This window comes from Rhinolophus sinicus, chromosome 7 (assembly GCF_057876585.1).
Source record: "Rhinolophus sinicus isolate RSI-liver-muscle chromosome 7, RSI-T2T, whole genome shotgun sequence".
Lineage (NCBI taxonomy): Eukaryota > Metazoa > Chordata > Mammalia > Chiroptera > Rhinolophidae > Rhinolophus > Rhinolophus sinicus.
In genome coordinates this window covers 54,417,318-54,444,435 of record NC_142507.1, presented here as the reverse complement: position 1 = coordinate 54,444,435, position 27,118 = coordinate 54,417,318, and the positions used below count along the sequence as shown (strand labels likewise).

Sequence of the window (27,118 nt, the reverse complement as noted above, 5' to 3'; positions counted from 1 at the left end):
GCACTGTACCTGTCCTCTAGGAGCTCAGCCACTGTGACCGTCTCCTGTCCCAGAAGCAGTGGAGTTGGGCCTGGACTTGAGCTTCCATTCCAGTTTTAGTGCCCGTTCTCCCCACGTACCCTTTGGTTTGTATGAGAAAAACTTGGCATTTTTGGAAAAGGAATCCTTATTAATAAATAAAGGGAAACACCACTGTTGAAATGGACGTGGCCGAGTGGCTGAGTTGCGGACGCCGAGCCTGCATGGTGCTAAGCCTTAGGCGCGTGCTACCCCTTCTTGTCCCCTCTCAGCGTGGCTGGCTGGTCTAGACTTGCATAGGCCCCCAGCACGTCCTCTGGGTCCTCCGGCCCCTTCTGGAAGCTTCTCCCACGTGCTCTGGGAGTGTGCTCTAAATATAGACTCGCAGATGGATGGTGTGTGCACACCTTGAATTGTGGCCGAGAGAATCAGCCCTGGCGTGGGCTCAGCTATGCCCATTGGTGGCCCTGGGGCTCAGAGCAGCTTCTCAGCACAGCTCAGGCCTCAAACCTTTTCCTTCTGTGGCATGGGGGTTTTTAACTGAGAACCGTGGCAAGTCTGGGAGGCCACACCAGGATGGTACTGGACATGCACGCATGAGTCAGGTGCAGTTCAGGCCTTGTCCATACCTGGTTTCCTTCTGTTTAGTCATTCCTCACAGGCCTCGCTTTCATGACATCTGGTGGGATTGAACTTGACCAGCTCAGAAAAAACAAAACAAAACAAAACAAAAACAAAAACAAAAACAAAAAAAACTATAGTCAATTTCGTTCAGCTTCCATTATGCCAAGCTGGTACGTGCCCTCCTTCCCTTCCTTGCACACTTCTGATGACCTCTGATTTAGCCTCTGCAGCAATCCTCTCCCACAAAGGGTTATGGATTTTATTCAGTACACAATGTACACAGTTGTTTTGGTTCCAGCATACAGTGACCTGTGGAGGCCTGTGCTCATAATTAGGTAATCATTTTATTTCGTATTCTTCGCTAACTATCCCCGAAGGCCCTGTTCTTATGGCTTCAGGCCCATCCCTTGGATGACCATCCTGGGCTCCGCTCTCCAGCCATCCTGATTTGCGAATCCCAGTTCCTGGAATCACCAGGCTCTCGTCCACCTCTGCTCCTTGGAAACGTACTGTACCCTCTGCCCAGAACAGCCCTGCCGCTTCTGTTCTCCTGGCTCACTCCTCTGGCTTTGGGTCTCTGCCTACGTGGTGCCTCCTTCCCTGGTTTTACTGCCCCTGTGGCCCTTCCCCCAGGTGAGGTGTCCGCAACACCCTCTATCTAGCCTTGGCACCCCGTGAAAGTCAGCGTCACAGTGTTCCCTGCTGCCCTTGGAGCTGTGAGGCTGGGGCTTTGTCCCTCTGACTCACGTCAGCCCCAGCACGTGGCTCAGTACCTGTCACATAGTAGGTGCGCAGTCAATGTTAATGAGTGAATGAGAGACCCATGGCCGGTCAGGAGGCCATGCTGATGACCTCTGATGGGGCGCTGGGGCGAACGGGTCCTTTAGCTTAGATTCCTGACACCTCGTGCGGGTGTGGCATCAGGAAGGCTGGGCAGGTGATGGCAGGTGGCCGAGGCCCAACCTGGGTCCCCCACCTCTCCTCCTCGACTCCATCTCCTGCTGTCGCTCCTGCGTTGGTGGCCTGTCCTTGGTTCTCACTCCCCACTCGTGTCGCATCTCTCCCCTAGGGCTCCCCCGTAAGAAGCTGCAGAGGTTAGCCCCTCTCCCTGGGGTTTCCCAGTTTCTCCATCTTCCCCATCCTGAAACAGCTTCCCTTCCATCTGCAGAGCCCTCAAGTACCATCTCTCTCTCGTCCCCTTCACTCCTTAACACTTGCAATCTGACCTCTGCGCCCGTCTCCACTGAAATTGCTTCTTGAAGGTCACCCGCCACGGACACAGCATTTTCAGTTCTCATTCACGACCCGCCTGCAGCAGCCCATGCGATCACCCACTCCCTCCTTCTTGAATTCACTGTTGTGGTTCTCCTGCCTCTCTGCTCCTGCCTTTTCTATTTCTGACTCCTGCTGTCTTCTGGTGCTAGAAATACAGATGTTCTCCGGCCCGCGCCTCCTGGTCTCTCTTCCCTCCTGCCTGGGTGAGCTCATCTAGCTGTGGGTGACTCCTGAATGTTCTGGCTTCTCTACGTGGATGTCCTGCTACTTGCACATCATGCCCCACGCCCCCACTCCTTCCTCCTGTGCTCTGTTACATTGCTCAGACGCGAATGGGGAGCCCGGGCTGAGCCCAAACCCTCAGATTTTTGAAACCTTGATGAATTGAAAAGGGAAAAACTGTCACTGAAAAGTCATGTTTTTGTTTGTTTGTTTGTTTTTGTCTCCAGAGGCGGGGACTTCAATTCACTTTTGGATTAGGCAGTTCCTTTGTTTCAGGGAAATTGCCCAAAGGGGCCCTTTCATGACAAGCATATGAAGTAAGTGTTTACCCATTGTCCTTGGGGACAAGTGGCAGCTTACCTGAGTGCACTCGAGGTAGCCCAGTTATTCTGTTTGGTGATATCTTGTGTGTAGTTAAGTCAGAGCTCTGCCTCTGAGACTTGCTCACTTTGGGGGGCTTGTGGGGAGAAGTCTGTCTTGAATCTGTATGAAGTTAGGGGACACTGAGCTGCAGACAGCTGTTTGTCCTTGGGCCAGTGGTCTGGGGGCATCTAGAGCCCAAGAAGAGGGCGGCTGGCAGGACCTCACCTGGAGGAGAGATGGACGCCAGAGCAGGCTGGACCTGGCACATCCATTGGGACCAGATGGGCTGCAGGGGGCTGATCTGTGTGGTCTTGTTTTCACCTTCACCCTAGACTCAAGGCAGCATGAGGCCAGGGAAGGTACACCTGCCAGCTTCCTCCAGATGAATCAGCAGATGGATAAATAGTGTGTTCGGCCATACATGCAGCCATAGAGCAAGAGTGCCCTCTCTTGGTAGGGCTGGGGTTTCCCCCAAGGTCCATCATTTTGGGAAAGGATGCTCCTAGGTCAGGAGGGCAGGTTGTTCACCTAGTTATGGGGCAACCTCTTTCTTCCCTCTGCAGGTGGGCTGGGAGTGCGGCATGGAGAGGCCTATAGGCCTGGGGCGGGGCCCATCTCTTGCAGCCGGGTCACTGATCTGCCTCGTGCTTTCCTTCTGCACCCCTCAGTGAGAGGCTGGAGGCATAGTCGGGGGCCCGCTCCTCAGTCTTGTGGGGCTGAGGTGAGAGGCCTACATACTACGTGTCTAATTATTTAAGTTATAAATGAAACTAACAAGCTCTTAAATAAAATATGTTCTAACCTCCTAGTTTGACAAATATACCATCACAATGACAAAATTGGAAAATAATGTAACAAGTTGGCAAAATATCAAAATTGATTGAATTTTATTATTATGCATGTCTGAGTGTTCTGTTAGTGGGCCAAGATGACTGGATAAGTAATAAAGACAAATATCATTTCTAAATTGTTGTATAGTTTTCCACAACATTTATTTTTTGCCTTTATTTTAGCAAAATCACAAATTATGTTGATTTGGTTCAAGATTCTACCTAATTTGTTTTCGAAGAAGTTTCTTTTCTCCTAATGTAGTCATCTATTAAAATAACAGGCAAAATGCTAGTTTACATGAATCAGTATAAAAAACTTAAAGCACAATTTTTGAATAAAGTTGATTTTAAGTTTTATTTGATTTATTTTAGCTGTCGCTCACCAGCAATCTGTGTTTTATCTGCATTTAAAAAAATACTTTTTATTTTTTAATTACAGTTGGGATACATTATGTTAGTTTCAGGAGTACAACATAGTGATTAGACATTTATATACCTTATGAGGTGACCACCCCAATGAGTCTAGCACCCATCCGACCCCATACATAGTTACTGTAGTATTATTGTGTATATTTACTATGCTGTCCTTCGCATCCCATGACTATTTTGTAACTGCCAATTTGTATTTAAGCCCTTCCCCCGTCCCCAGCCCCCCAACCTCTCTCTCATCTGGCAACCATCTAAATGCTCTCTGTATCTATGAGTTTGTTTCTGTTTTGTTTGTTCATTTGTTCTGCTTTTTAACTCCATATATAAGTGAAATCTTACAGCATTTGTCTTTCTCTGTCTGACTTATTTCACTCAGCATGGTACCCTCTAGGTTCATCTCTGTTGTTGCAGATGGCAAGATTTCATTCTTTTTTTTATGGCTGAGTAATGTTCCGTTGTATACATGTAGACGTCTTCTTCACCCATTCTTCTATCGATGGGCACTCAGGCTGCCGCCATATCTTGGCCATTGTAAGTAATGCTGCAATGAACATATGGATACACATGTCCCTCTGAAGCAGTGTTTTAGGTTTCTTTGGATAAATACTCAGCAGTGGAATTACTGGGTCCTTCTTTGTCTCTTGTTATAGATTTATTTTAAAGTCTATTTTGTCTGGTGTAAGTATTGCTACCCCAGCTTTTTTTTTCATTTCCATTGTCATGAAAGATCTTTTTCCATCCCTTTACTTTCACTCTTGTAGGCAGCATATGTAAGGGTATTGTTTTCTTATCCATTCAGCCACCCTATCTTTTGATTGGAGCATTTAATCCATTTACATTGAAAGTAACTGTTGATGGATATGTTGTTATTGCCATTTTATTATTCATATTTTTGACTTTTTTCTTCTTTCTTAAAGAAGTGCCTTTAACATTCCTTGTAATACTGGTTTGGTGGTGATGAACTCCTTTAGTTTTTTCTTGTCTGGGAAGCTCTTTATCTGTCCTTTGATTCTAAGTGATAGCTTTGCAGGGTAATCTTGATTGTAGGTCCTTGCTTTTCATCACTTTGAATATTTTGTGCCAGTCTCTTCTGACCTGCAAAGTTTCTGTGGAGAAATCAGCTGACAGTCTTGGAGGGAACTAACTGCTTTTCTCTTGCTGCTTTTAAGATTCTCTCTTTGTCTTTGACCTTTGGCATTTTGATTATGATGTGTCTTGGTGTGGGCCTGTTTGGGTTCATCTTGTTTGGGACTCTCTGTGCTTCCTGGGCTTGTATGTCCATTTGCTTCACCAAGTGAGGGAAGTTTTCCGTCATTATTTCTTCAAATAGATTTTCAATTTCTTGCTCTCGCTTTCTTCTCCTTCTGGTACTCCTATGATGTGAATGTTGGTACGCTTCATGTGGTCCCAGAGGCCCCTTAAACTCTCCTCATTTTGTTTTGGATCTTTTTATTTTTGCTGTTTTGATTGGGTGTTTTCTGCTACCTTATCTTCCAAATTGCTGATTTGATTCTCTACTTCATGTAATCTACTGTTGATTCTCTGTAATGTATTCTTTATTTCAGTTATTGTAGTCTTCATTTCTGACTGGTTCTTTGTTATGTTTTCTGTCTCCATTTGTATGTTTCCTATCTCTTTGTTGAAGTTCTCCCTGAGATCACTGAGCATCCTTATAACCAGTGTTTTCGACTCTGCATCTGGTCGGTTGCTTATCTCCATTTTGTTTAGTTCTTTTTCTGGAGCTTTTTTCTGTTCTTTCATTTTGGATATGTTTCTTTCTCTCCCCATTTTGGCTGCCTCCCTGTGTTTGTTTCTATGTGTTAGGTAGGGCTGCTATGCCTCCCGGTCTTAGTAGAGTGAACTTATGTAGAACGTGTGCTGTGGGATCCAGTGGCTCAGTCTCCTGGTCACCTAAGCTGGGTGCTCCAGGTGTGTCCCTTGTGTGGATTGTGTGTGCCCTCCTTTTGTAGCTGAGACTTGATTGCTATTGGCACATGAATGGGAGTGATTGACCCTCTGTCTGATTGGTTGTGAGGACTGGTCGTGACCACAGTGGAAGAGCTGCTGTGCAGGGGCTGACTCTACAGAGCAGGATTCACTTTCGTGGGGCTCTGGTGCCTGCCCTGTCTGCCCTGTGGGTGTGTTGTTTGCGGAGTTGGTGGGGTGGTGCTCAGGTGTGGTCTGAAGCTGGCCACCGGGTGTTTTGGTTCCGAGGCCTCTTGGGAATGGCTCTGGTGCAGGCCAAGTTCAGCGGCTGCCTGTGCCCTGACCAAAGCCACTTGGTATGAGCTACAAAGTGGTCTGCAGATGATTGCCACTTGTGCTGGGCTTGGAGGCACCTGGGAGAGGCGAGCTTCAAACTGAGGCCAGTTGCTGCCCCAGGCTTGAGCCTGCCCAGCAAGAAGTATGGGGCGTGCTGAAGCCAGATGCTGCTTGTTTGGGGTTTGTGAACTTTGAGAGGTCTTAGGAAAGTCTGCAGCATGAGCCAAGACAGGCCATTTGTGTGGAAAAGCCACTGGAAGTGGCTTGGGTGGGCCTGCAGGTTGGCTGGGGCGGGGCCTCAGAGAATCACCTGGGCGGGGCCAATGGTGTTAGCCAGTTGATGGAGACTCACACGTCCTGCCCACCTGCGTCTGCACGCAGCAAGTGGGGAGGGCTCAACAAAGGAATGATGACTTCCGCGGGCTCCTCTGTCCAGGAGAAAGCTGCCCTTCCAGCCCTCACCCTGACGCCAGACACTTCAGTTCCTCCCAGTTTGTCCCTGGTGCCTTTCGAGGTGCTGGCTCAGCGCTGGATCTCAGAGCGAGTGAATCCATCGGTGAGTATGTGCGCGGGCCCTTTCCAGGGACGCCTAGCATTGCAGCTGCCCTCTGTTGCACTCAGCCGCAATTTCTGCTGGTTTTTACAACCAGAAATTAGGGGGACTTCTCTCCCCAGCACTGAAACCCTGGGTTGGGGAGCCTCCTTCCTCCAGGGGGACCTCTGCAGCTGAGCTATCCCTCCCAATTTTTAACCATCACATGTGCGTGTGGGACCAGCTCATTCTGCGTCTCCACCCCTCCTGCAAGTCTCAAGGTGGCTTTTTCTGTATGTCTGTAGTTGTAAGGCTTCAGTTCAGCTAGACTTCAGGCAATTTTCTGATGGTTGTTCTGCAGGTCAGTTGTAAATTTGAGGTGGTCAGGAGAGGAGGTGAGCACAGTGTTTACCTTCTGCTCCACCGTCTTGACCGAAAGCTGACATTGTATTTTATGAAATTTTAATTAAATCTTATAACATGCTTTTATGAAAATAAAACTATAAAACTATTTCCAGTTTTACTAGTCAACATCCATCTGGTGGCCACTGTAAAGAATCAGTATCAAGCGTTTTACATTTACCTCTAGACCTGGTTTACAAATTTCTTTTTTCCCCTTCTTCCGTCACCCCCCCCCCACACTCCGGTTCAAGCGGTTGTTTCTCAGTCTAGTTGTGTAGGACACAGCTCCCTGGCCCATGCTGGTATCATGAGCCTTGCGCTCCCCCAGCTGAGGCAGTCGGTTGCCGGTTGTTGGTCGGCCGCTCACAGCAGCTCATGGCAGCTCTCACCAGCTGCCGGCCACTCACACGCTGCTGGCCACTCATGGCAGCACACAGCAGCTCACAGCAGCACACAGCAGCTCACAGCAGCTCACAGCAGCTCACCGCCCTCCGGCTGATCAGGGCAGCCCAGCTCCAGGGAGAGCTGTTGTTCACAATCTTTGATGTAGAGGGTGCAGCTCACTGGCCCATATGGGAATTGAACCAACGACCTCAGCATTAGGAGCTCGGAGCTCCAACCACCTGAGCCACCGGGCCGGCCCATGGTTTACAAATTTAAGAGTAATATGAATGATTTCATATTGAAAATATTCCTCAAGCACCATGTACAGCAGTTGCGAATACTCTGCTAACACATGACTACTTCCTCAGTTATGACTGACACAGGAAGGGAATCAAGAAAGTGAGCACTCAGCCTGCTGGTGAAGGGTAGGATGTCGTGGTATCTAAAAGGATTGGACAAGCGAATGAATGTGTCTCTTCTTTCCCCAAGCACCCCTCCTGTGTTGGCTGTGCCACAACCCACTCACGGCCTTGGCGTTTGTCTGGAAGCCATAGGAGAAGAGACGTGGAGAAACCGTAGTCACAAAAGAGGACGTTTAGGGTTGTGTGTTGCATTGTGTCAGCATCGAGCTGTGCTCCTGGGAGAGGAGGTGCCTGTGTGTGTGTGTGTGTGTGTGTGTGTGCGCGTGTGTCTTATAACAGCTTTATTGTAACAGTACTAACAGCGTACAATTCAGTGGTTTTTAGTATATTCAGAGTTGAGCATCACCACTCATTTCGGAGTGTTTTCGTCACCCTCAAAGGAAAGTCTGTATCCATTATCAGTTGCTTCCCATTCTGCCCTCCCCCAGGTCCCTGGCAACTGCTAACCGACTTCGTCTCTATGGATTTGTCTTTTCTGGACATTCATATACGTGGCATCATGTATTCCGGGGACTTTTGTGACTGGCCTCTTTTACTTAACATAGTGTTTTCCAGGTTTGTCCATGTTGAGGCACACGTCGGCCCATTCCTTTTCATGGCTGAATCAGATTCCAGGGTTTGGACGGACCATATTTTGTGTATCCATTGTTGGTGCACATGTGGGTTGTTTCCACGTTCTGGCTATGGTGAATAACATTGCTGTGAAATTCATGTACAAGTTTTTGTGTGGACATATGTTTTCTATTCTCTTGGGGATATACCTAGCAGTGGAATTGCAGGGTCCCTTGTGTTCTTTAACTGTGTGCACGTGCACACACGCTATAAATGTAGATTTGGGACCATAAGCATAGAGATGGGATTTAAAACCTTGGGACAGGAAGGAGGTGGTCACCTAGGGAGAGTATGTAGACAGAGAGGACAAGGGGTCCTGGGACCGAGCTCTGCAGGAGAGGATATGGGCAGGGGCCGCGTTCTTGAGAAGGATGGGGTCGGCCACATGAACAGGGCAGGGACACCGTCCCTCATCACAGGGGGAACAGCGAGGGTGGTCTTGATGTGGGTAAGCTGGTGGTTTGGTGGTAGAGAGATGAGGGAGTTCAGGTGGTCAGATTGCACCAGGTTGTTCCCAGGAAGTATGAAGCACAGGCATTGGTGTGGGGAGGTGGGGAGGCGGTGGGGAGAATGTGGAAAGTCTGAGGAGTGAGGGGAAGGGATGAGCTCGTCACTTTGGAGATGGGAAATGTCCCCCCCCCCAGGGAGGCGTGCTGGGCTCACTGGGCAGGTGGGGACCCATCTGAGATCGACTTATAACTGTCCCCAACTGTTTCTTCAGAGGGAAGCCTCCTGTCTTCTTCCAGGCCCAGCTTTCCTGCACCCACAGCTTTGCTCATTCATTTCTTCGGTGGCATCCGGAGGGAGGGATGGAAGGAGGAGGTGGGCAAGGGGGGAGGGCACGCACAGTGGACTAGAGCCAAGCTGATTCCCCGTCCCTAGCTCAGGAAGGCCCACCGTGACCTTGCGCAGTGGCAGGAGACCCGGCTGGGCCCACCAGGCAGGGTGGGAGGCAGAGCTGGCTGGTTTGAGAGGCCTCCTGGCTCTATTGTGGGAGAGGCTGGGCAGCAGAGAGGAAGCGGTTTCAGGCAGGGGTACCCGTGTGGGAAAGGAAGCGTGGCTGTCGTGTGGGAAGGATGGAAACTCTGAGTGTGGGGTGCAGGTTTCGGCCCTGGGGACGTCCTGCTCTGGTTCCCACAGAGTAGGTAGGAAGTTGCCCTTCCCCTGACCCCTTTCTGTCATGAGTGGCCTTTTCATTGTGTTTGCTGAGCGTGTGTTGGGTCAGCTAGACCCCCCCCCCCGAGCTCCCACGCCCGCTCCAGCACTGCCCTGGCCAGTGTGTGTATGTCAGGCACCTATCTCCAGCGCCGGTTCTCAGGCTGGCCCAGGGTGAGTGCCAGCCTGTCTGAGGGACACAGTGACCCTGTTTGATTCTCCCACTGCCAGGGAGGCAGCTGATCTCCACTTCACGTGGAGGGATTTGAGGCTCAGTCACGTCGAATGGCCCGCCCAAGGCCTCACTTGCACAGCTGAGCCCTGTCGTGGTCCAAGAGGGATTCTTAGATTTCTGGAAGGACAGAATACTTTGTTGTTCTGCTGCGGCTTGCTGCTCATTGCGTGGCAGACTGGGTCGGTACAGTGAAGATGGTTTTCTGAGAATTTTTGTGTAAGAAGAGAGGCAGTGCAGGGCTCCGGGAACAGGCCCAAAGGCCTGCGTTCACATCTTGGCCTTGTGACCTCGAGCAAGCCATTTAATCTTTTGGAGGCTCTGGGTCCTCACCTGCTACCTGGGTCCAGTAATCCTTCCTGCTTGCTTCTTAGGGGTGCTGGGAAGCCCGGATGTGATAATGTGCCAGAGAGCACCGCACAGGAAGAAACTCTTACTATCAATGAGCAGCTACTAGGTCACATCAAAGGCTGGGAATGGATCGCTTTTCAAAAGGAAAGAGGATTCATTGTATTTATTTGAGGGGTTCATGATTATTGGCATTTTGTTCTTAGTCTCGTGGCTGGTGAGAGAAAAGCACACAGGGGAGATGGGTGAGGTGTGCCCAGGCAGGGAACATTCCAGACCCCGCTGGTCTCCAAGGCCCTCTTGAAGTGGAGAGCCCTTGCAGGCTGAGAAAACCACTCAGAAAGCAAATAGCATGATTTTAAATTCTTAAGATGACTCGACAGCTGGGTATGTTCTTTGTTGCTTAATAGGTTTTCTCTAGCTAATTCTCCTGGGTTGTTTCCATTTCCTGGGCAGGAGTCGGCTTTAATATCTCCCATCATTGGTGATAAGCTGTTGCCTGGTGAATGGTGAGAATGTGCGGATTTGTGGGGGGAGGGAGGACTCAGTGAAAGGACCTCAGCAGCAGGGCTGGAGGGAAGTCAGGCTGCCTTCAAGATCACCTGGAGGTCATGGAGGACTGAAGCTCAAGTGATCTCCCCTCCGGGAAAACTTCCCCAATATTGCCAGACAGAATTAATTGGGCCCTTGTCCCTGCTCCTATACCAGCAAGGTGCTTTTGGTTACAAGTGACACAGGAAGATCAATGCAAACGGACTTAAAAAATAAGGAGAATTTATTATCTCAGATGACTGAGAATTTCAGAAGTAATTTACCTTTAGGTATGGTTTGATCAGGACTCTGGCTCTGTTTACCATCAGTTCTCTAGACTCCACCGTCCTTTAAGGTTTGGGTTTGTTCTCAGGTTGACTTTTCCAAGGAGGCAAGATGGCTGCCACCAGCAATGGAGCCTACATTCATATTTGTTCATTTACAGACAGAAAGAATGTCTTCTCTCCCAGCCATAGACCAAAAGCCCTAAGCCTGACTGGGGGTGAACTGACCTGAACTGGACAAGAGAATCCATGCATTGCTTGACTTAGGTTGGCATTACTTCCTCTTCCTGAAGCAGTCAGGGTGTTGTACAAAAGTTGAAATTATACCAGGCATGGAGCACCTTGGAATTGGAGAAGGATCAATCTCACCCAAACATGTGGTTGCAATGAAGTATGAGTGGGGTGGTTCCCAAAGGGGAGCGTTTAGGAAGGAGAAGAGGGCAATTATTGCTGGGTATGCAACCAACAAATGCCCACCATACTCTCACGGTACTCATGCTGCACTAAAATCATGTGTACTTGTGTTCGGCTCTCCAATTCCTCTTGCTTTTGATGGAGTCTTGTCTTTTTTTTTCTTTTATGGATTGTGCTTTTAGTATTATATCTCTTGATCTACAGATCCAATGGAATCCCAATCAAAACCCCAGCCTAAGCCATGGTCTTAGAAATTTCTCCTATGTTCTCTTCTAGAAGTTATATAGATTTAAGTTTTACATTTAAGTCTGTGATTCATTTTCAGTTAATTTTTGTATATGGTGTGAGGTATGGATCAAAGTTTTTTATTTGTTTTTGTTTTTTTGCATATAGATATCCAATTGTTCTAGCATCATTTGTTGAAAAGACTATCCTTTCTCTGCTGCATTGCCTTTGCACACTTGTTGAAAATTAGTAGTCCACATATGTATGGACCTACTTCTGGCGTCTCTATTCTGTACCGCTGATTTATTTGTCTATTTTTATGCCAACTCCACACTGTCTTAAGTCTCTTTAGCTCGATAATAAGTCATGAAATCAGGTAGTGTAAACCTCCCAACTTTCTTTTTTTTTTTTTTTTAATTTTATTTTATTAAATTTATTGGGGTGACAATTGTTAGTAAAATTACATAGATTTCAGGTGTACAATTCTGTATTACATCATCTATAAATCCCATTGTGTGTTCATCACCCAGAGTCAGTTCTCCTTCCATCACCATATATTCGATCCCCCTTACCCTCATCTCCCACCCCCCACCTCCCGCCCCCCTTACCCTCTGGCAACCACTAAACTATTGTCTGTGTCTGTGAGTTTCTGTTTCTCATTTGTTTGTCTTGTTCTTTTGTTGTTTTTGGTTTATATACCACGTATCAGTGAAATCACATGGTTCTCTGCTTTTTCTGTCTGACTTGTTTCGCTCAGCATTACTCTCTCAAGATCCATCCATGTTGTCACAAATGTTCCTATATCATCTTTTCTTACTGCCGAATAGTATTCCATTGTGTATATCCAACTTTCTTTTTCAAAGTTGTTTTGGCTCCTTTAGGTCTTTTGCATTTTAACATAAACTTTAGAATAAGCTCATATATATATGCCTGCTGAGGTTTTGTTTGGATTGCATTGATTCTATAGACCAATTTGGGGAGAATTGGCATCTTAACAATCTTGAGTCTCTGACCATGAGTCTATGACCATGGTATATATCTCTCCATTTATTTAGATTTTGAATTTTTCTCAGCAATATTTTGTAATTTTCAGTGTATAGATATCGCATGTCTTTTATCAGGTCTATCCCTATTGATTTCATATTTTTGATGCTATTGTAATTGGCATTGTTTATTTCAATTTTTGATTGTCTTTGCTAATAAGTAGAAATACAGTTGAGTTTTGTGTATTGATCTTATATCCTACAATGTTGTTGAACTCACTTATCGGTTCTAGTAGCTTTTTTGGAGATTTTCATAAATTTTTCTCCATAGATGATTATGTCATCTCTGAATAAAGATAGTTTTACTTCTTCATTTCTAATCTAGATGCCTTTTATTCATTTATTTTTTCTTGTTTTCTGGCTAGAACCTCCATGCAGTGTTGAGTAGGTGATGAGAGTGGACACGACTTATTCCCCAATCTTAGGGAGAAAGCTCTTAGTATGTAACCAGTAAGTAAGCTATTAACTGTAGGGTTTTTTTGGTAGATGCTCCTTATCAGGTTGAAGTCTTTGTTCTATTCCTAGTTTGTTAAATATTTTAAATCAGGAATGTATGTTGGATTTTATCAAATATCTTTTGTGCATCTTAAGTTTTTCTTTTTTAAATTTGTAAATATGTTGAATTATATTGATTTTTCAAATGTGAAACTAACCTTGCATTACTTGGCTAAATCCCACTTGATCATGGTGCTTTATCCTTTTTATATATTGTTGGGTTCAATTTGCTAAATTTTGATTTAGAGTTTTTATATTGATATTTCTGAGGAATTTTGTTTGCATATTTTCCCCCTTAAGTCTTTGTATTATTTTGGTAGTATGGTAATTCTAGCCTCATAGAATGAGTTGGGGATATTTCCTCTCTTCAATTTCTGGAAGAATTTGTGTATAATTGATATTATTTCTTTCTTAAATGCTTAGTAGAATTTGCCAGTGAAGTAATCTGGGCTGGGATTTCTTTGTGGGAAGCTTTTAAACTATACATTCAATTTCTTTAACAGATGTATGTTTATCGCACTATTTCTTCTTGTGTGAACTTTGGTAGTTTGTGTCTTTTAAGGAATTTGTCCATTTCATCTAACTTATCAACTTTATTGGCGTAGAGTTGTTTACAGTAATCTTTATTATCCTTTTAATAAGAATCTGTAGGGATCTTACCTTCTCATTTCTGATATTGATGAATTTTTGTCTTTTCTCTTTTTTCTTGTTGGTCTGACTAGAGATTCATCAATTTTGTTAATCTTCTCAAAGATTCAGGTTTTGGTTTGATATTTTTTCTAATATTTTTATATTTTTTATTTTATTGATTTTTCACTCTGATATTCCTTTCTTTTGTTTATTTAGGTTTAATTTTTTCTTCTTTTCCTAATTTCTTAATATAAAAGCTAAAGTCATTTATTTGAGATCTTTATTCTTTTCTAATGTCTAGGTATTTGGTGCTATAAATTCCTCCTAAGTACTGCTTTTGTGGCAAATTACAATTTGTTGTGTTTTCTTTTCCTTTCTATTGTCCTTTTGATTTCTTTTTTGCCCTATGGATTATTTAGAAGTGTGTTATTTAGTTTCCAAATGTTTGAGGATTTTGCCGAGATCTTTGTTATTGACTTCTAATTTAGTTCTACTATAGCCAGGGTATATTTTTTGTATGACTTAAAGTCTTTATGGCTCCGGGTCTCTGTCTTGGTAAAGTTCCATGTGCATTTGAAAATTACTTTCACTGAGCTGCTCAAGGCAGGAAATGGGAAGTGAGCCTTTCTCTTAACCACATACCCATTTGGTCACCAAGCTCTGCCAGTCCTGTCTGCAGAGGCCGCTCTAATTTCGCTACTCACTGCCTTACTTCAGGCGCAGATCAGTTCCCTGGATTCAGGCAGCATCCTCCAAATTGATCTTCTCTCTGACCTCCATCCTATGCTAGCCTTCCTCCACGCTGCAGGCAGAGTGCTTTTTAAGGTCACTCTCCTGCCTAAATCCTTTGATGCTCTCCATCCCCTAATCAAACCACTTTCTTGGTTGTAAGACCCTCAAGTCTGCCTTCTACTTACTTCTTTAGACAGAGCTCTTCAAGTCCTCTCACACTCAAGTGAACTCAAGCCATGTGGGATTATTTCCAGTTTCAGGAGGATGGTTTTGGGGGAGCAAGTGAAGAGTCTCTTTGGGACATAAGGGTGAGCTCCTCAAGGACGGACTCACCCATTACTCCCCTAATTCTCGCGTGTTTGTGACCGAGTGGACAGATGCTCTCAGGCTTGCTGACCTGCTTTGCTGGTTGAATGCCTGGCACATGGTACCATCCTCCCATCCTCGGATGAAGGGGGAAGCCGTGCTGTGTTCTTTCTCACCCGGCAGGTTATCTGCCCAAACAGACTGCTCTGGAGGTTACCCCAGACGAGAGCATGGAGACACACGTGGGTAGGAGAGAGGGGTGCGGGGGCATGAGAGAGAGGAAGAGGACCCTGGGAGTTTGGGGAGCCGTGGACTCAGCATCTCATTAACATTCATTAACATTTGCTGCTCAGCAGGGGGTGTGGTCTGGCTGCATCACTAACACAGCATAATCCCAGGCGTCTGAGCACAGTTCAACTGTCCACCCAGCCATGCACCATCCACCCACCCATCCATCCATCCATCCATCCATCCATCCATCCATCCATCCATCCCTTCGTTCCCCTGTCATATTCCAGGCCCTGTGTGGGGCTCCAGGTATGTCATGGCAACAAGGCAGGTCTGGTCCCGGCTCCCTTGAGCTCACTCACGTCACGTGCATTCACACACCAGGGGTGCCACGGCTACCACAGCCACCTTTAGAGTCTACTAGCACAGTACCCTCACTTCTGTCTAAGCTGGCTGAGACCCAGCACTTCCCAAGTCCAGGGATGATGCTGTTACTGGAAGTTTTAGCTCCAACCACACATGCCTCCTTGCTGGAGGTTCAGAGCAGTGCTGCTTACAATGGCCAGAAACTGTCAAGTGCCTGAGAGTAGTGAATGGCTGAGCAAACCATCCACGGATGATGGGACAACGTGACGTTTTCTAATTAAAATGCCGAGTAGGTGGGGTTATGTTGCTGTGTTAATGAGACGGGATTTAATGTACCTGTGAGATTTCCTTTAATGAAATAAGCAGAACATGAAATATTAGGTACACACTAATTACAGCTACTCTAACACTGATATATATGCCCTATAATCTCAATTGTGCAGGGAAAACACAACACAAAGCCAAAGACCTAAACATACCAGATAGTAACATTAGGTACAGGAATTATACATGATTTTTCTGCTCCTTTATTTTCTATTCTTTCTGAACTTTTTATAATGAGCAAGCGGGTATTAACTATGAAAATTCAGAAAAATAAATCAAATAAAACACAGAACCCCTCCTATGTTTGCAGATTGGCCTAGATCCAGGGATATCAGAAGAGCCTGGTGACCGCTCGAGTCTGTGGTCCATGTTTGTGATAAAGCACACACTGGGATCTGAGAGCTGGGTTAGCTGGCGCTAAGCGCCGTTTGGTTCTGAAGTGCGGTATTCAAGTTTCATTCCATAAGGTGGAGAAGCTCACCGTCTAGTCAGGGAAGCAGACTTATGTATTTACTCATTTATTAATTCCGCAAGTGTTTGTGGAGTTCCTGCTAGGTTCCTGGCATTGTCCCAGATGTCAGGGGCCACAAACACATCATTCTAAGGCCCTGTAGGAAGCGCCTCCGTGGTGGTCCCTACAAAGAGTCGGAAGCACACAGCAGAGGAAGCGGCTGACCCGTCTGGGGCTGTGGAGGTCAGGGAAGGCCTCTTCTGTGCCCTGAGGAATGAATAAGCATTTCCTAGTCAGCAAGCGGACGGAAATGGAGCTTGTGCCATGTGGGGGATTATTTTGGGAGATGCCTATGTGTGTTAGGAGGGTAGATGGAATAAGCAGATTGTTTATAGGCGGTTGTCCCTCTCCCAGCCACGGAAATCTGAACTCACAAAGTTAGAATAACTCCCCTGAGTCCTGGCTGTTTCTTCCCCTCCTTTAACCAAGGGTCCTGTGTGTTGAGGGTCTTTTTGAATAGTGACCCCTCGACCCGTCAGTCCTGCCCGGTCCAGGAACTGGAAACATCTGGATCCTGTTGGGCTGGAAAAACAGTGTGTGACCCCTGGATTTCTGTCCTTATCCAGAAAGCAAGTGACAGCTACAAGAAGATGACTCAGGGCTGGAAATTCCAGTGGTTCATATGACCGTTTCCCCGAAAATAAGACCTAGCCAGACAATCAGCTCTAATGCGTCTTTTGGACCAAAAATTAATATAAGACCTGGTCTTATTTTAATATAAGACCCTGTCTTTAATATATAATATAATATAATATAATATAATATAATATAATATAATATAATATAATATAATATATAATATAAAAGACCCGGTCTTATGTTAATTTTTGCTTCAAAAGACGCATTAGAACTGATGGTCTGGCTAGGTCTTATTTTCAGGGAAACACAGTAACATTAATAAGAAACCTTGAAAAAGTGGCTGTTGGGCATCTCTTGTCTGTCTCGTTCTGTCACCCTTCTTTGTCCCCTCCTTTTCTCAGTGTCCCTCTGTCTCCTTTGCTACATCACTCTTCCTTCTTTTTCTTCTCTCTTCTCTCTTGGTCTCATTCTCTATTTCCTGTTTCTCTGAGTGGTTCCCTGTCTCGCTTGCTTTGCACAGCTTTTTCTCTGTTTCTCGTATCTCTTGCCTGTCTTCAGGTCACCCCCTTGGTTTTCTCCATTTAAGGGAGCCCCCGCTCACCTCTGAGGGTGTTTGGAGAGGGCAGAGGTGGTGGGATGCCCTGACCTCGAGTGGTCACCAGGTTCTTCTTACAACCCTTAGAAATTTCCTAATCTAGGCGAATCTGCAAATAGAGGAGGGGTCCCGTGTTTTTATTGATTTACTTTTCTGAGTTTTCATAGTAAATACCCGCTTGTTTATTATAAAAAGTTTGGAAAGAATAGAAAACAATAAAGGAGCAGAAAAATACATATAATCCCAGTACCTAATGTTACTATCTGGTACGTGTCCGTCTTTGGCTATGCATTGTGTTTGGTCTCCCTCAGCCGCGCATCTCTTTTTAAGGAGTCTGAATTCATAGCGTGAACGTATAAAGAGCTCTTCCATCCTGGCCCTCACACACCCCTGCTTGAGCAGAAGCATTTCCCGCCAGATAATCATCAGGTGTCCTATGGGGAATGAAAGACCTGCATCACCAGCGTGGCCGTCAAGCTTCACGAAAGGCTCTGCTCTCCTGGTAGGTGATAGGACCCATCTTTAATGAGATTCCTTCCCCAAATCTCTCTAATGAAGTTGGTCATGTGTGTGTCTTCTCGATAAGCGAGCTCACAGGAAGGGCAGCGGTTCTCGTTTTGACATAAGGTGGTGCTTATCCCTTTCTTATTTGTGTTCCAAGGACACCAAGCTGATGTGTCCTCAGGATCCGTACCAGGGAGCTGCCCTGGGGGCAAGGATCCTTCTGAGGAGGTGCGTTTGGACCACTGGCTGGCTTGGCAGATGCAGCATTTGCCTCACCTCTTCCTCGAGTCCCCACTTTGTCCACACTCCTCTGGTGATTGATCTGCTTCTCAGGAAGACCCACCCCAGTGTAGCCAGTGTGGTCATCCCACTCAGTGACTGGTTTAGGTGTGAGCGTGTGACTCATTTTTGACCAGTCAATGTGGAGGAAAGTCTAGGGACTTTTGGGACAGTTTCCCTCATTATTAAAAAGAGATCCAAGATAGCGGTGCTTCCCTTTATTGTTTCTGGACTTTGAAGGGTGATGATGAGATGCTTGGAGACGCTGCAGCCATCTTGTGAGCACAAGAGGTGTGGCCAACGTGCTAAAGATGGCAGAGTAGAAAGTCAGAAAGAACCTATGTTCCTGGTGATGTGTGCCACCAAACTGATGGCTCCTGAAACTGTCCTACCTCTTGAGTTCTTAGTGTGTGGGATTGCAAATGTCCTTGTTTTAAATCTCTCTTGAGTTGGTTTTTCTTTACTGAAAGCATCTGAGCACATTACAGACAGGGAGGTCCGAGACGGGCCCACCATATTTCCTAAGGGAAGCGTGAGTTTACTGACAAAGGGGTGGCGTGGGGCGTCAGACGGCACCAGCTTTGTTGCTCTGCGCTGAAACGCATCACGGGCAAGTCGCTTAACCTCTCTGAGCAGAAGTTTCCTCGGCTCAGAATGAGTATTGAGTAGCACCCAAACGCTCAATCATTGTCACTTCTCTTCTCCCCGGATATGTTTCTCTTCCAGCTATTTTTAAAGGGCCCAAGAGGTGCCAGGTGCAGAGAGTTATTTAATGACATTTCATACCGGGGAGAATTTGATACAGAGACCATTCGGAGTCCTTTCCCCACAGTCGATCCAAGTACAAATCACGTCTCTAATGCCAGCAACAGGATTGAGGGGGAGGCAAATACACTCAATTCTCAATTCTCCATGGTGATGAGGGACATGGATAAGCGAAAACAGCAGATAAACCCTGAACTTGCTTTGAGTCACTGACTTCCACCCCCTCCCCCATCACCACTTTCCGGGTGCAGCTGACAACCCGTCACACAGATGCACGTCTCTCCTCGTCTGCTTCTAGTGCATCACTTGGCAAAGCTGCGTCAAAATGGCCAAGGCCAAGTTGACGGAGGAGAATGGCCAAGGCAAAGTGAGGAGAGAAGGAAACGAACATTTCCTGAACACCTACCACACGGCAGCCCTGTGCTAAGCACGTCACATCCCTTACTTCAGGGGGAGACCAGATCTTTCCAGTTAGAACCCGTCTAGCCCGAGGGAGGAGATACTGGCTGCTTGCTTGTCTCTGGCAATCTATTCTTCTAGAAAACTCCTGCCTTGGTACTGACAACACACACATCAATTTTGTGCCGCCTCAGACCCCGGGTTCAGGTCTCTCAGGCTCTCTTGTCTTTTCTCTTCTGCACAGAAGTTCCATCAGCCGAGCTCCCTGGGCCTCAGAGCGCTGGGCAACGTAAACCTTCTCCGTTAGGTGGGTGGAGTTCATAGCTTGATCTTTCTTGGGCGATCAGAGTCAAGGCTGATAGCATGGGAAGCAGCTATAATAAGACATAGGGGGCTGCCAGATTCGGCTCTCTTCTCATTTTCTTTTTTTTCCCTTCTCTGGCCCTCCTGGCTATTTCAGAAACTTCTCTAAAGAAAGTGGCGAGAAGGAAGTAGGAAGCCACTAGCCTTTCTTACCCTCTGGGGCTCATATTAGCCAGTTCCTGGGGCCACCAGGAGGCTTATTCACTGGGTTTGCAGGAGGAAAAAGGTATTGTGCTAAGAAAAGAGGATTAGCGCTCACCAGGCCGCCCAGAGTCTCACACAATGGCCCACAGGGATTGCTGGAGCCGTAGTTTGTCATAAAGTCAACTCTGGGAACACAATTTCGGAAACAATCAAGGAGGCAAAGTTTCCTAAATTGCAGGGAAAACCCCCCGGTTAGAATAATGGCTTATTTTGGGCACATTTGCTTTTGGAGATGTGCAGCCTCTTCCCATCCGCAGTCTGATGTGTGACTTTCAAACACCAGGTGGGAAAATTGCCAAGACAAGGGTGCTGGGCCTTTGAGTCTGAAACTCAGTTATTTAATCTTGGGCACGTCCCCAGGCCTCTCTGGGTCCCAGTTTCTCTCTGTCAAATGGGGGCGACAAGAACCGCCTTCCGGAGTGTCACAGGGTTAGTGGGAAGCAGCGGCACGATGCCTGGAGCTTGGTAGGTGTCCTAAACCTGTTGAGTGAATCTGGTTCGGAACTAGAGTCCAGGCCTGGTTGGGGCGGTGGAGGGAGCGTCCTTCCCCACATCCAACGACAGGCAGCCTGGAAGTCTAGAATAAAATGATCTCTCTTCTCGTGACCCTCCAGAGACTTTCCTGCGCTCATGAGCGGGAAGAGACGTTCCGGTGGTAGAGGGCAGAGGGCAGGCCCTGAAGGGCTACGGTGGTGGCCCCACCTGGCGGCGTGGAGGTCCAATGCCCATCAAGCTGCTGCTCACGGCACTGGCCCGGATGGAGCTCTCCCCGCATGGTCAGTGTCTCTCCTTTACTAGAGAAGCTTGCCAGAGGCTCGGGAGTGGGAAGGGGGCGTTCCAGGCGGGGCTGTGGCTCTGCCCAACGGGGATTTCTTCGCTGCAATAGATGTCAGGCCAGCAGTGGCCTGGACTCTCCTGTGTAGCCCAGCAGGCCCTCAGCTTTCTGGCCCCGACGTTTGCGGTAAGGACTTTCTTGGAGCGCAACCTTGGTCCAGGATGGGTAGTGACGGCGGTTTTCCTGAGGTGTGGGTTGGCGTTCCACCTGTTATAAAGTCGGTGTTGGAGGGAGCGTAGCTGACTGCCCTGCACCCACTTCCTAGGGTGATTTTGTGGCCCTCATTTCAAGGGAAGCCCTGGAGTTTCCATGACAGGGTCTGGGGGAGGAACAACTTTCTATTCGCTTCATTGTATTTAATGGCAGAAATTTTAAAATGAGGGCAATACTGGTCAATGTGGGGATTTGACCCCCTCCCCCACCTCTCTTTCTCAATTTCTTTACATGTATGTATGCATGTATACACATGTGTGTGTGTCTACCTACATCTATGTCTATCTCAAGGGATGGAGATGGGCTTCCCTGTCCAGTCACACTCTTCCTCCAGGATTAGTGCACGTGGGGTCGGGTTTTGTGTGGTGTGGTCATGGCAGAGCAAAGCTAACTGTGCCCTCTGCCTGGCTGCGCTGAGACAGGCACAGCCTCCAGGTCACCCTGGCCACCAAGAATACGCTCAGTGACCCGTAGGGCCTAACATGCTCTCCTGTAGGCCCTCTATTTATTTATTTTTTAAAAAAGATTTTATTGGGGAAGGGGAACAGGACTTTATTGGGGAACAGTGTGTACTTCCAGGCCTTTTTTTTTTCCAAGTCAAATTGCCCTTTCAATCTTAGTTGTGGAGGGTGCCGTTCAGCTTCAAGTTATTGTCCTTTCAGTCTTAGTTGTGGAGGGCGCAGCTCACCTCCAGGTCCAGTTGCCGTTGCTAGTTGCAGGGGGCGCAGCCCACCATCCCTTGCGGGAGTCGAACCGGCAACCTTGTGGTTGAGAGCCCACTGGCCCATGTGGGAATTGAACCGGCAGCCTTCGGAGTTAGGAGCACGGAGCTCCAACCGCCTGAGCCACTGGGCCGGCCCCTAGGCCCATTCTTTAAAGTGGCCACTGGGAGCTCTGGAGTGTCCTTCAAAGAAGTGTGTGGTCTTTGGCTGAAAACAGGAAGGAGGTTTCACACTGGACCTTGCTGTCCCGTTGGACCTGAGTCCACGGCTGTGTGGAGTCTTGTGGTCTTGGTGACTTGGTCTGATATGTAGCTGGGAAGCTAGGGACATGTGTAAAGGTGACAATATTCTGATTTCCCGGTGGAGGGCCCAGTGGTGGGGAAAAAGCTCTGGTCCCATGGTGGGGACACACATAGCAGTGACAGTGTCCTGGTCCCTTGGAGGGGATGTTCATGGAAGTGATATGATTTGGTCCTCATGAAAGGGTCAGGATTAGAGGGAAGTGTTCTCTGGTCACATGGTGGGAGCCTCATGGCGGGGGTGGGGAGAGCATACTCTATTTTCATGTTGGGGACACTAGTACTGGTCATAATGCTCTGATCTGGTGAGGATAAATGAGGGGGACTGTGTGGCAGCGAGGAAGTTGGGGTGCGCCCACCCACAGGGCAGCAGAGTGGTCAGGAGCCCAGCTCAGTAAAGCTCCTGGACGCATGGTTGTTCTTATATAGAAGCAAAAGGGCCATCCAGGTCGTTTCTGCGGGCAGGGCTCATGCACACCGCTGTGGGGCCGCCCCTCTCCCCTCCTCTCTGCATCCTGCCCAAGAGACACTGGCCACAGTGCTTGTGTCCAGTATGACAGGGAGCCTGTTAAGACACGATTGCTTTTCTAATTCTGGCTTAATCGACATTGGTTTTGTCAGTCTACCTACATAGGTCAAGCTCGTTACTTCCAATTTTGGGTGATTTCCATCTTGTCCCTCTCTCCTTCCCCTTCCCCCATCTACATAATCACCGGGCTCTTCCGGCTGCCCTTACCTTCTGTGAGGCATCCTGCATCCTGCTGCCTCCGAGGCTTGGCAATTAGAGACTCTGATTCCAGCAGGGAGGGCGGCTACGGATTATTACCAAGGAGGGAGAGCCCTGTGCAGTGTCCATAGCAACCCTCCAGCTTTCACCTTTACGGGAGAGAAGGAAGCCGAAGAAAGACAGGAGGCGAGCGAGATGCCTGCCCTTTTGCATTATTCACATCAAAGTGCTGGGCACCAAGGGCCTTTGCTGCTGACTGCCTGTGGATGTGGCACAGAAGAGGGTTTGTGTCTCATTTAGCTGCAGCGACGTGGAGTGGCGATGAAGCTGGGAGCGTCGGTTTGGGATGGACACAGTGAGACAGCAGGAGGGAGAGGATGTGGTGAGCTGTCCTGCTAGATACCCAGCAGCAACTGAGATGATAGGTCCCCTGAAAGGGGCCCAGCCAGGGGGCCCTGGTTCCGGTGCCAGCTTTGTCCTTAACTCACGTGGGAGCTTAGTCACGTCACCTGCCATCTTTGGGAGAGCTTCCCTTGTTCAGAAGGATGGGACCTAATGGCATGTCTGTGGTTCCTTCCAGCCCTCTCATTCAAGAATATGCTGCCTCACCTAGGACAGATGATGGGGGTAATATCTTCCTTCCCAATGGGGGAAATATTCAAGGAACCTGCCAAATAGGACATACCTTTGCAAAATGTTCACCAAGGTGAGTCCCGGCACTAGATGCAGTCCCTGGGCCTCCAGGGAAAGTTAAGGCTGGGTGCAGGCTCTGTTTGCGAGGTCCGTGGGCACCTCCCCACGTGCCTGCAGTGCATGCTATGTGCACATTCCACCAGCAGAGGCCGCCACAGTCCTCACAAACCTGCCACGGGTTGCTGCCCCAGGTAGCTGAGCGGTGGGCACACATCAGCCCGCTGGGGCCTCCATCTCAGAGCTGCAGCTGGGCTGGCGACTTCCTGCTGGGGCTGCCACTGGCCAGCTGCAGTCAGGGAAGGGCCGGCAGTGCCGGCTGGCTCAGAGAGCTTGGGCCCAAGTCACCAGCCAGGCCCTGGGTATATGTTGATCTCTTGCCACCCGCACTGTCTCTCAGAGGGTGGGTCACCGGGGCCACAGAGAGCTCCCTGCCTCTTTCCGCGCCAGGCGCCAAGGCTGCCCTGCTTCTGAGCCCTCCCTTGGGCAGCTCAGATGCCTGCTCTGGGTTTGGGGAACTGTTAGAGGTCGGTTTCTTTTTTCTGACTGGGGCCAGGAAGCTGATTTATTCAGTAAATCTGAATTGAGAGCATGGTCTGTGCCAGGCACTGTTTTAAGCACTAGGGATTGAGCTGTGAACAAACCAGAAAAAACTCCTGCCTGCATGAAGCTGAGTCTCTTGTGGGTGGGGCAGAGTGTTGTCATCTACACAGCAGTGTGGGGCTGGGAGTGGACACACCTCTGACCAATGAGCCGGTGATGGGCTCTCTCCACCAACTCAGTCCTGGGCACACAGGCCTTTGGACCCACCCAGACACAAGGAATGAGCCTCAGATGCTGGGCCCTGGCCAAGCAGGGGCCTACAGGGCCCTCCCTCAGCCACCAAGGTCCCTCAAGCTCTTTGCACTTGCCCAGTCCATGTGGGCAGCACTATAGTTTATATCCGCTTCTTGCGAAGCTGGCAGGAGAGCATGGTGACAGAATGTTGGCACCCTTTCTGTGTTGGTGCCCATTTCCCATGCCTTCTTTTCAGTTGTGGTATTGGCACCTTTCATTGAACCCTTGACCCCTCAAATAAATAAACGTTCCCATCTAGATGACTCATCTGGCCAGAACAGCAAAAGCCATGGGGAAAGGGGTCATGAGAAGCATTTAGAAATGTGTCTTGATTTTTACAAACCGGCCTGAATGGGCCCAGTTTATAGGCTCAGAGCCCTACAACTTGCTCGCGTGGTCACTGGAAGGAAAATGGCAGCTCCAAACCAGAGGGGCCGAGCTCCCAGCCCAAGGCTCCCCCGCACCCCTGCCTGGCCGCTCCACTAATCTCTCTGTGTCCAGGACCAGCCGTGCCTGCCACAGAGTTTTCGGAGTAGAATTGTCCCCCTTCTTCCAGATAGGTTTCCATGGGGCTGTTCTTCTGAAACCTTCTCCCACTCCTTTTGCCAGAGGGCGTTTTATGGAGACCTTGGAACAGGGGTGGAGGGCGGGAGCAGACTTTCTCTGGAAGGGGAAGAAGCCCAGTGGCGGTGGCTGAGTGGAGAGGGTGACCTGCGGGTACACAGACCTGATTGGCTCACGGCGTGGCCTCTTAACCTCCTCTGAGAACAAGAGCAAGCCAGTGACTCTGGAACGGAACTCAGTTTCCTCATCTGTAGAATGGGAGTTCTAACCTTAGTGTACTGGCTTGTTGGAACCACACACACACACAGAGCAGGCCATCAGTGCCTGTGCCGGGGCTTGGGGTGGCGGGCTGTATGTCCCCTTTATAGAGAGACCCAGATAAGGCGCAAGAGACTTGACCCCTAGAGGTGGCTAACAGTTGCTGGTGTGTGGCCTGGGGGCAGGTGGGATGTACTGTAGTCCTGTCTCACTCTTTCTGTCGTGGCTTGGGGAAGAGTGGGTGGGCTTTAGTTATGAGAGGCTTCACCCCCAGGTCTGGACATTCAGGGGCCCAGACAAAAGAAGCGTGGACAGTGGACCTACACTTCCCCATTGGCACTCCCGTAGCCGTGCCATCAGGGCCAAACAATGTGTCCGGGTGTGGGCGCCCTAACTCTCACTCACACATAAACTCACTCGCTCACTGACTGATTCCATGCACGGTTTGGGTGCGGGGTGAGGCACAGTGTTATGTGCATGTGTGCTTCACGATTTACACCATAAACTGTCACCAAAGAGCTTATGGTGTAAATTCAAAGCAGGGGAGAAAGACGTGCCCACAGACAGCTCCAGTACGAGACAAGAGGTGAGAAGCGTCCCCAGAGAGCTACAAGTGCGGAGGGGATTCAAAGAGGGAGATGAGGTCAAATTGGGGGGAAGGAGCAGAGGATGGAGTTGCTTTGGACACAGAGTGAAGGGTGGAATGGTGTTCCAGGAAGCACAGATGGGAAAGAGCATGAATCGGTGGGTCAGACAGATCCAGGTTCAAATCTACCGCTAATTGGTGACCTTGAGCACATCACTTAAACCTTTCTAAGTGTCAGTTTATTGGGGTGAGAGTGTAAGAGCTGAGGGAAGTGAGCCTTCCTGGCCTGTCTTCCAGAGCCACCGGGAGGTACACATGGAGCATTTTCTGTGAAAGCAGTTGGAAAACTATGCAAACACAGGGCTTGCTTTGATTATTAAAGCATTAATTGATCCAGTAACAAAACTTCTAGGTAAGAACATGATAATGACCGGACCTGGATGAGTAATGAGCTCTTCAGCCCGGCGCTCTCTCTGACCCAACCACCCAGTGTCTGAGGGGCGTGTGTGGTTGAACTTTGTGACACTGTCTATCCCTGGAAGGTTAAGGATAGTCCATGGACACCACTCATTTTTCTAAAAAACCACTATTATCTGTCATTGTATCTAAACACCATCTATCCATCCATCCATCCATCCATCCATGCATCCATCCATCCATTTATGCATCTAAAAAACCGTTAATATGTATTTCCATGACCAGGCACCCTGCTCTGTGTCGGGGATACAGAAAAAAATTAGCCCTTTTCTCTGTGCTCTAGGAGTTTATAGCCTAGTGGGAAAGACAAACATATAAACCACAAAAAAACTACTTTTCATAAACCTATTTTTCAGTCAATTCTACCTTTTGAGGGTAACAAGTTTCACAGATCACAGATTATGGGATTTTAAAGCTGAGTGACCTTAGGAACCATCTCGCTCACTCCCTTTACTGATGGGGAAATTGTGGTTATTATTTGTTGTGGAAAGTAGTACTGCTTCCTCTTGTTTGCCTCCAAATGACCTCTCCCGGGTTTCAAGTTCAGTTCAGTTCAGTTCATCTTTCTTAAGCATTTATCAGATGCCAGGCTCTGTGCAGGAGCGACAGATCACACATGGACGAGACCTCACAGTCTGGGGAAAAGGTCACACAGCGATAACAGCTGTACTACTTAATAAAAGACACGTTTGGAGGTGGGTACCAGGTACTGAAAATCTAGAAGGGCGCCTGATCGGGCCTGGGGGCCTTGGGGGAGGCTGCCCAGAAAGAAACCTGTGAGCCCTATCTCCAAGGGCTAAAAAGAAATGTAGGGGAAGGGCACGCCAGGGAAAAGGAACAGCATGAGCGAAGACGTGGAGCTGTGAGGTGGCATGGGGTATCAGCAGAACTCTAAGAAGCTGGTGTTCCTGGAGCTCACAGAGGGAAGTGGTGAGGAGTGAGCAGGGAAAGGAGGCCAGGGGCAAGCAGCAGCACACTTGATCTGGAGCTGGTCTGGCCAAAGGCCACCTTTACCTCACTTGG

General features: G+C 48.2%; 1 protein-coding gene across 1 annotated transcript in view; it reads left to right on the top strand.

Moving 5' to 3' along the window:
* Positions 1–10,570: 10,570 nt before the first annotated feature.
* KCNN3 (potassium calcium-activated channel subfamily N member 3) overlaps positions 10,571–27,118 on the top strand; it is a 157,183-nt gene continuing 140,635 nt past the window's right edge. The window contains exons 1-2 of the mRNA XM_074318660.2: positions 10,571–10,619; positions 20,502–20,663. Of these exons, the coding sequence (XP_074174761.1) occupies positions 20,661–20,663 (3 nt within the window). The 5' untranslated portion in view covers positions 10,571–10,619; positions 20,502–20,660. The remainder of the gene's footprint in view (positions 10,620–20,501; positions 20,664–27,118) is intronic.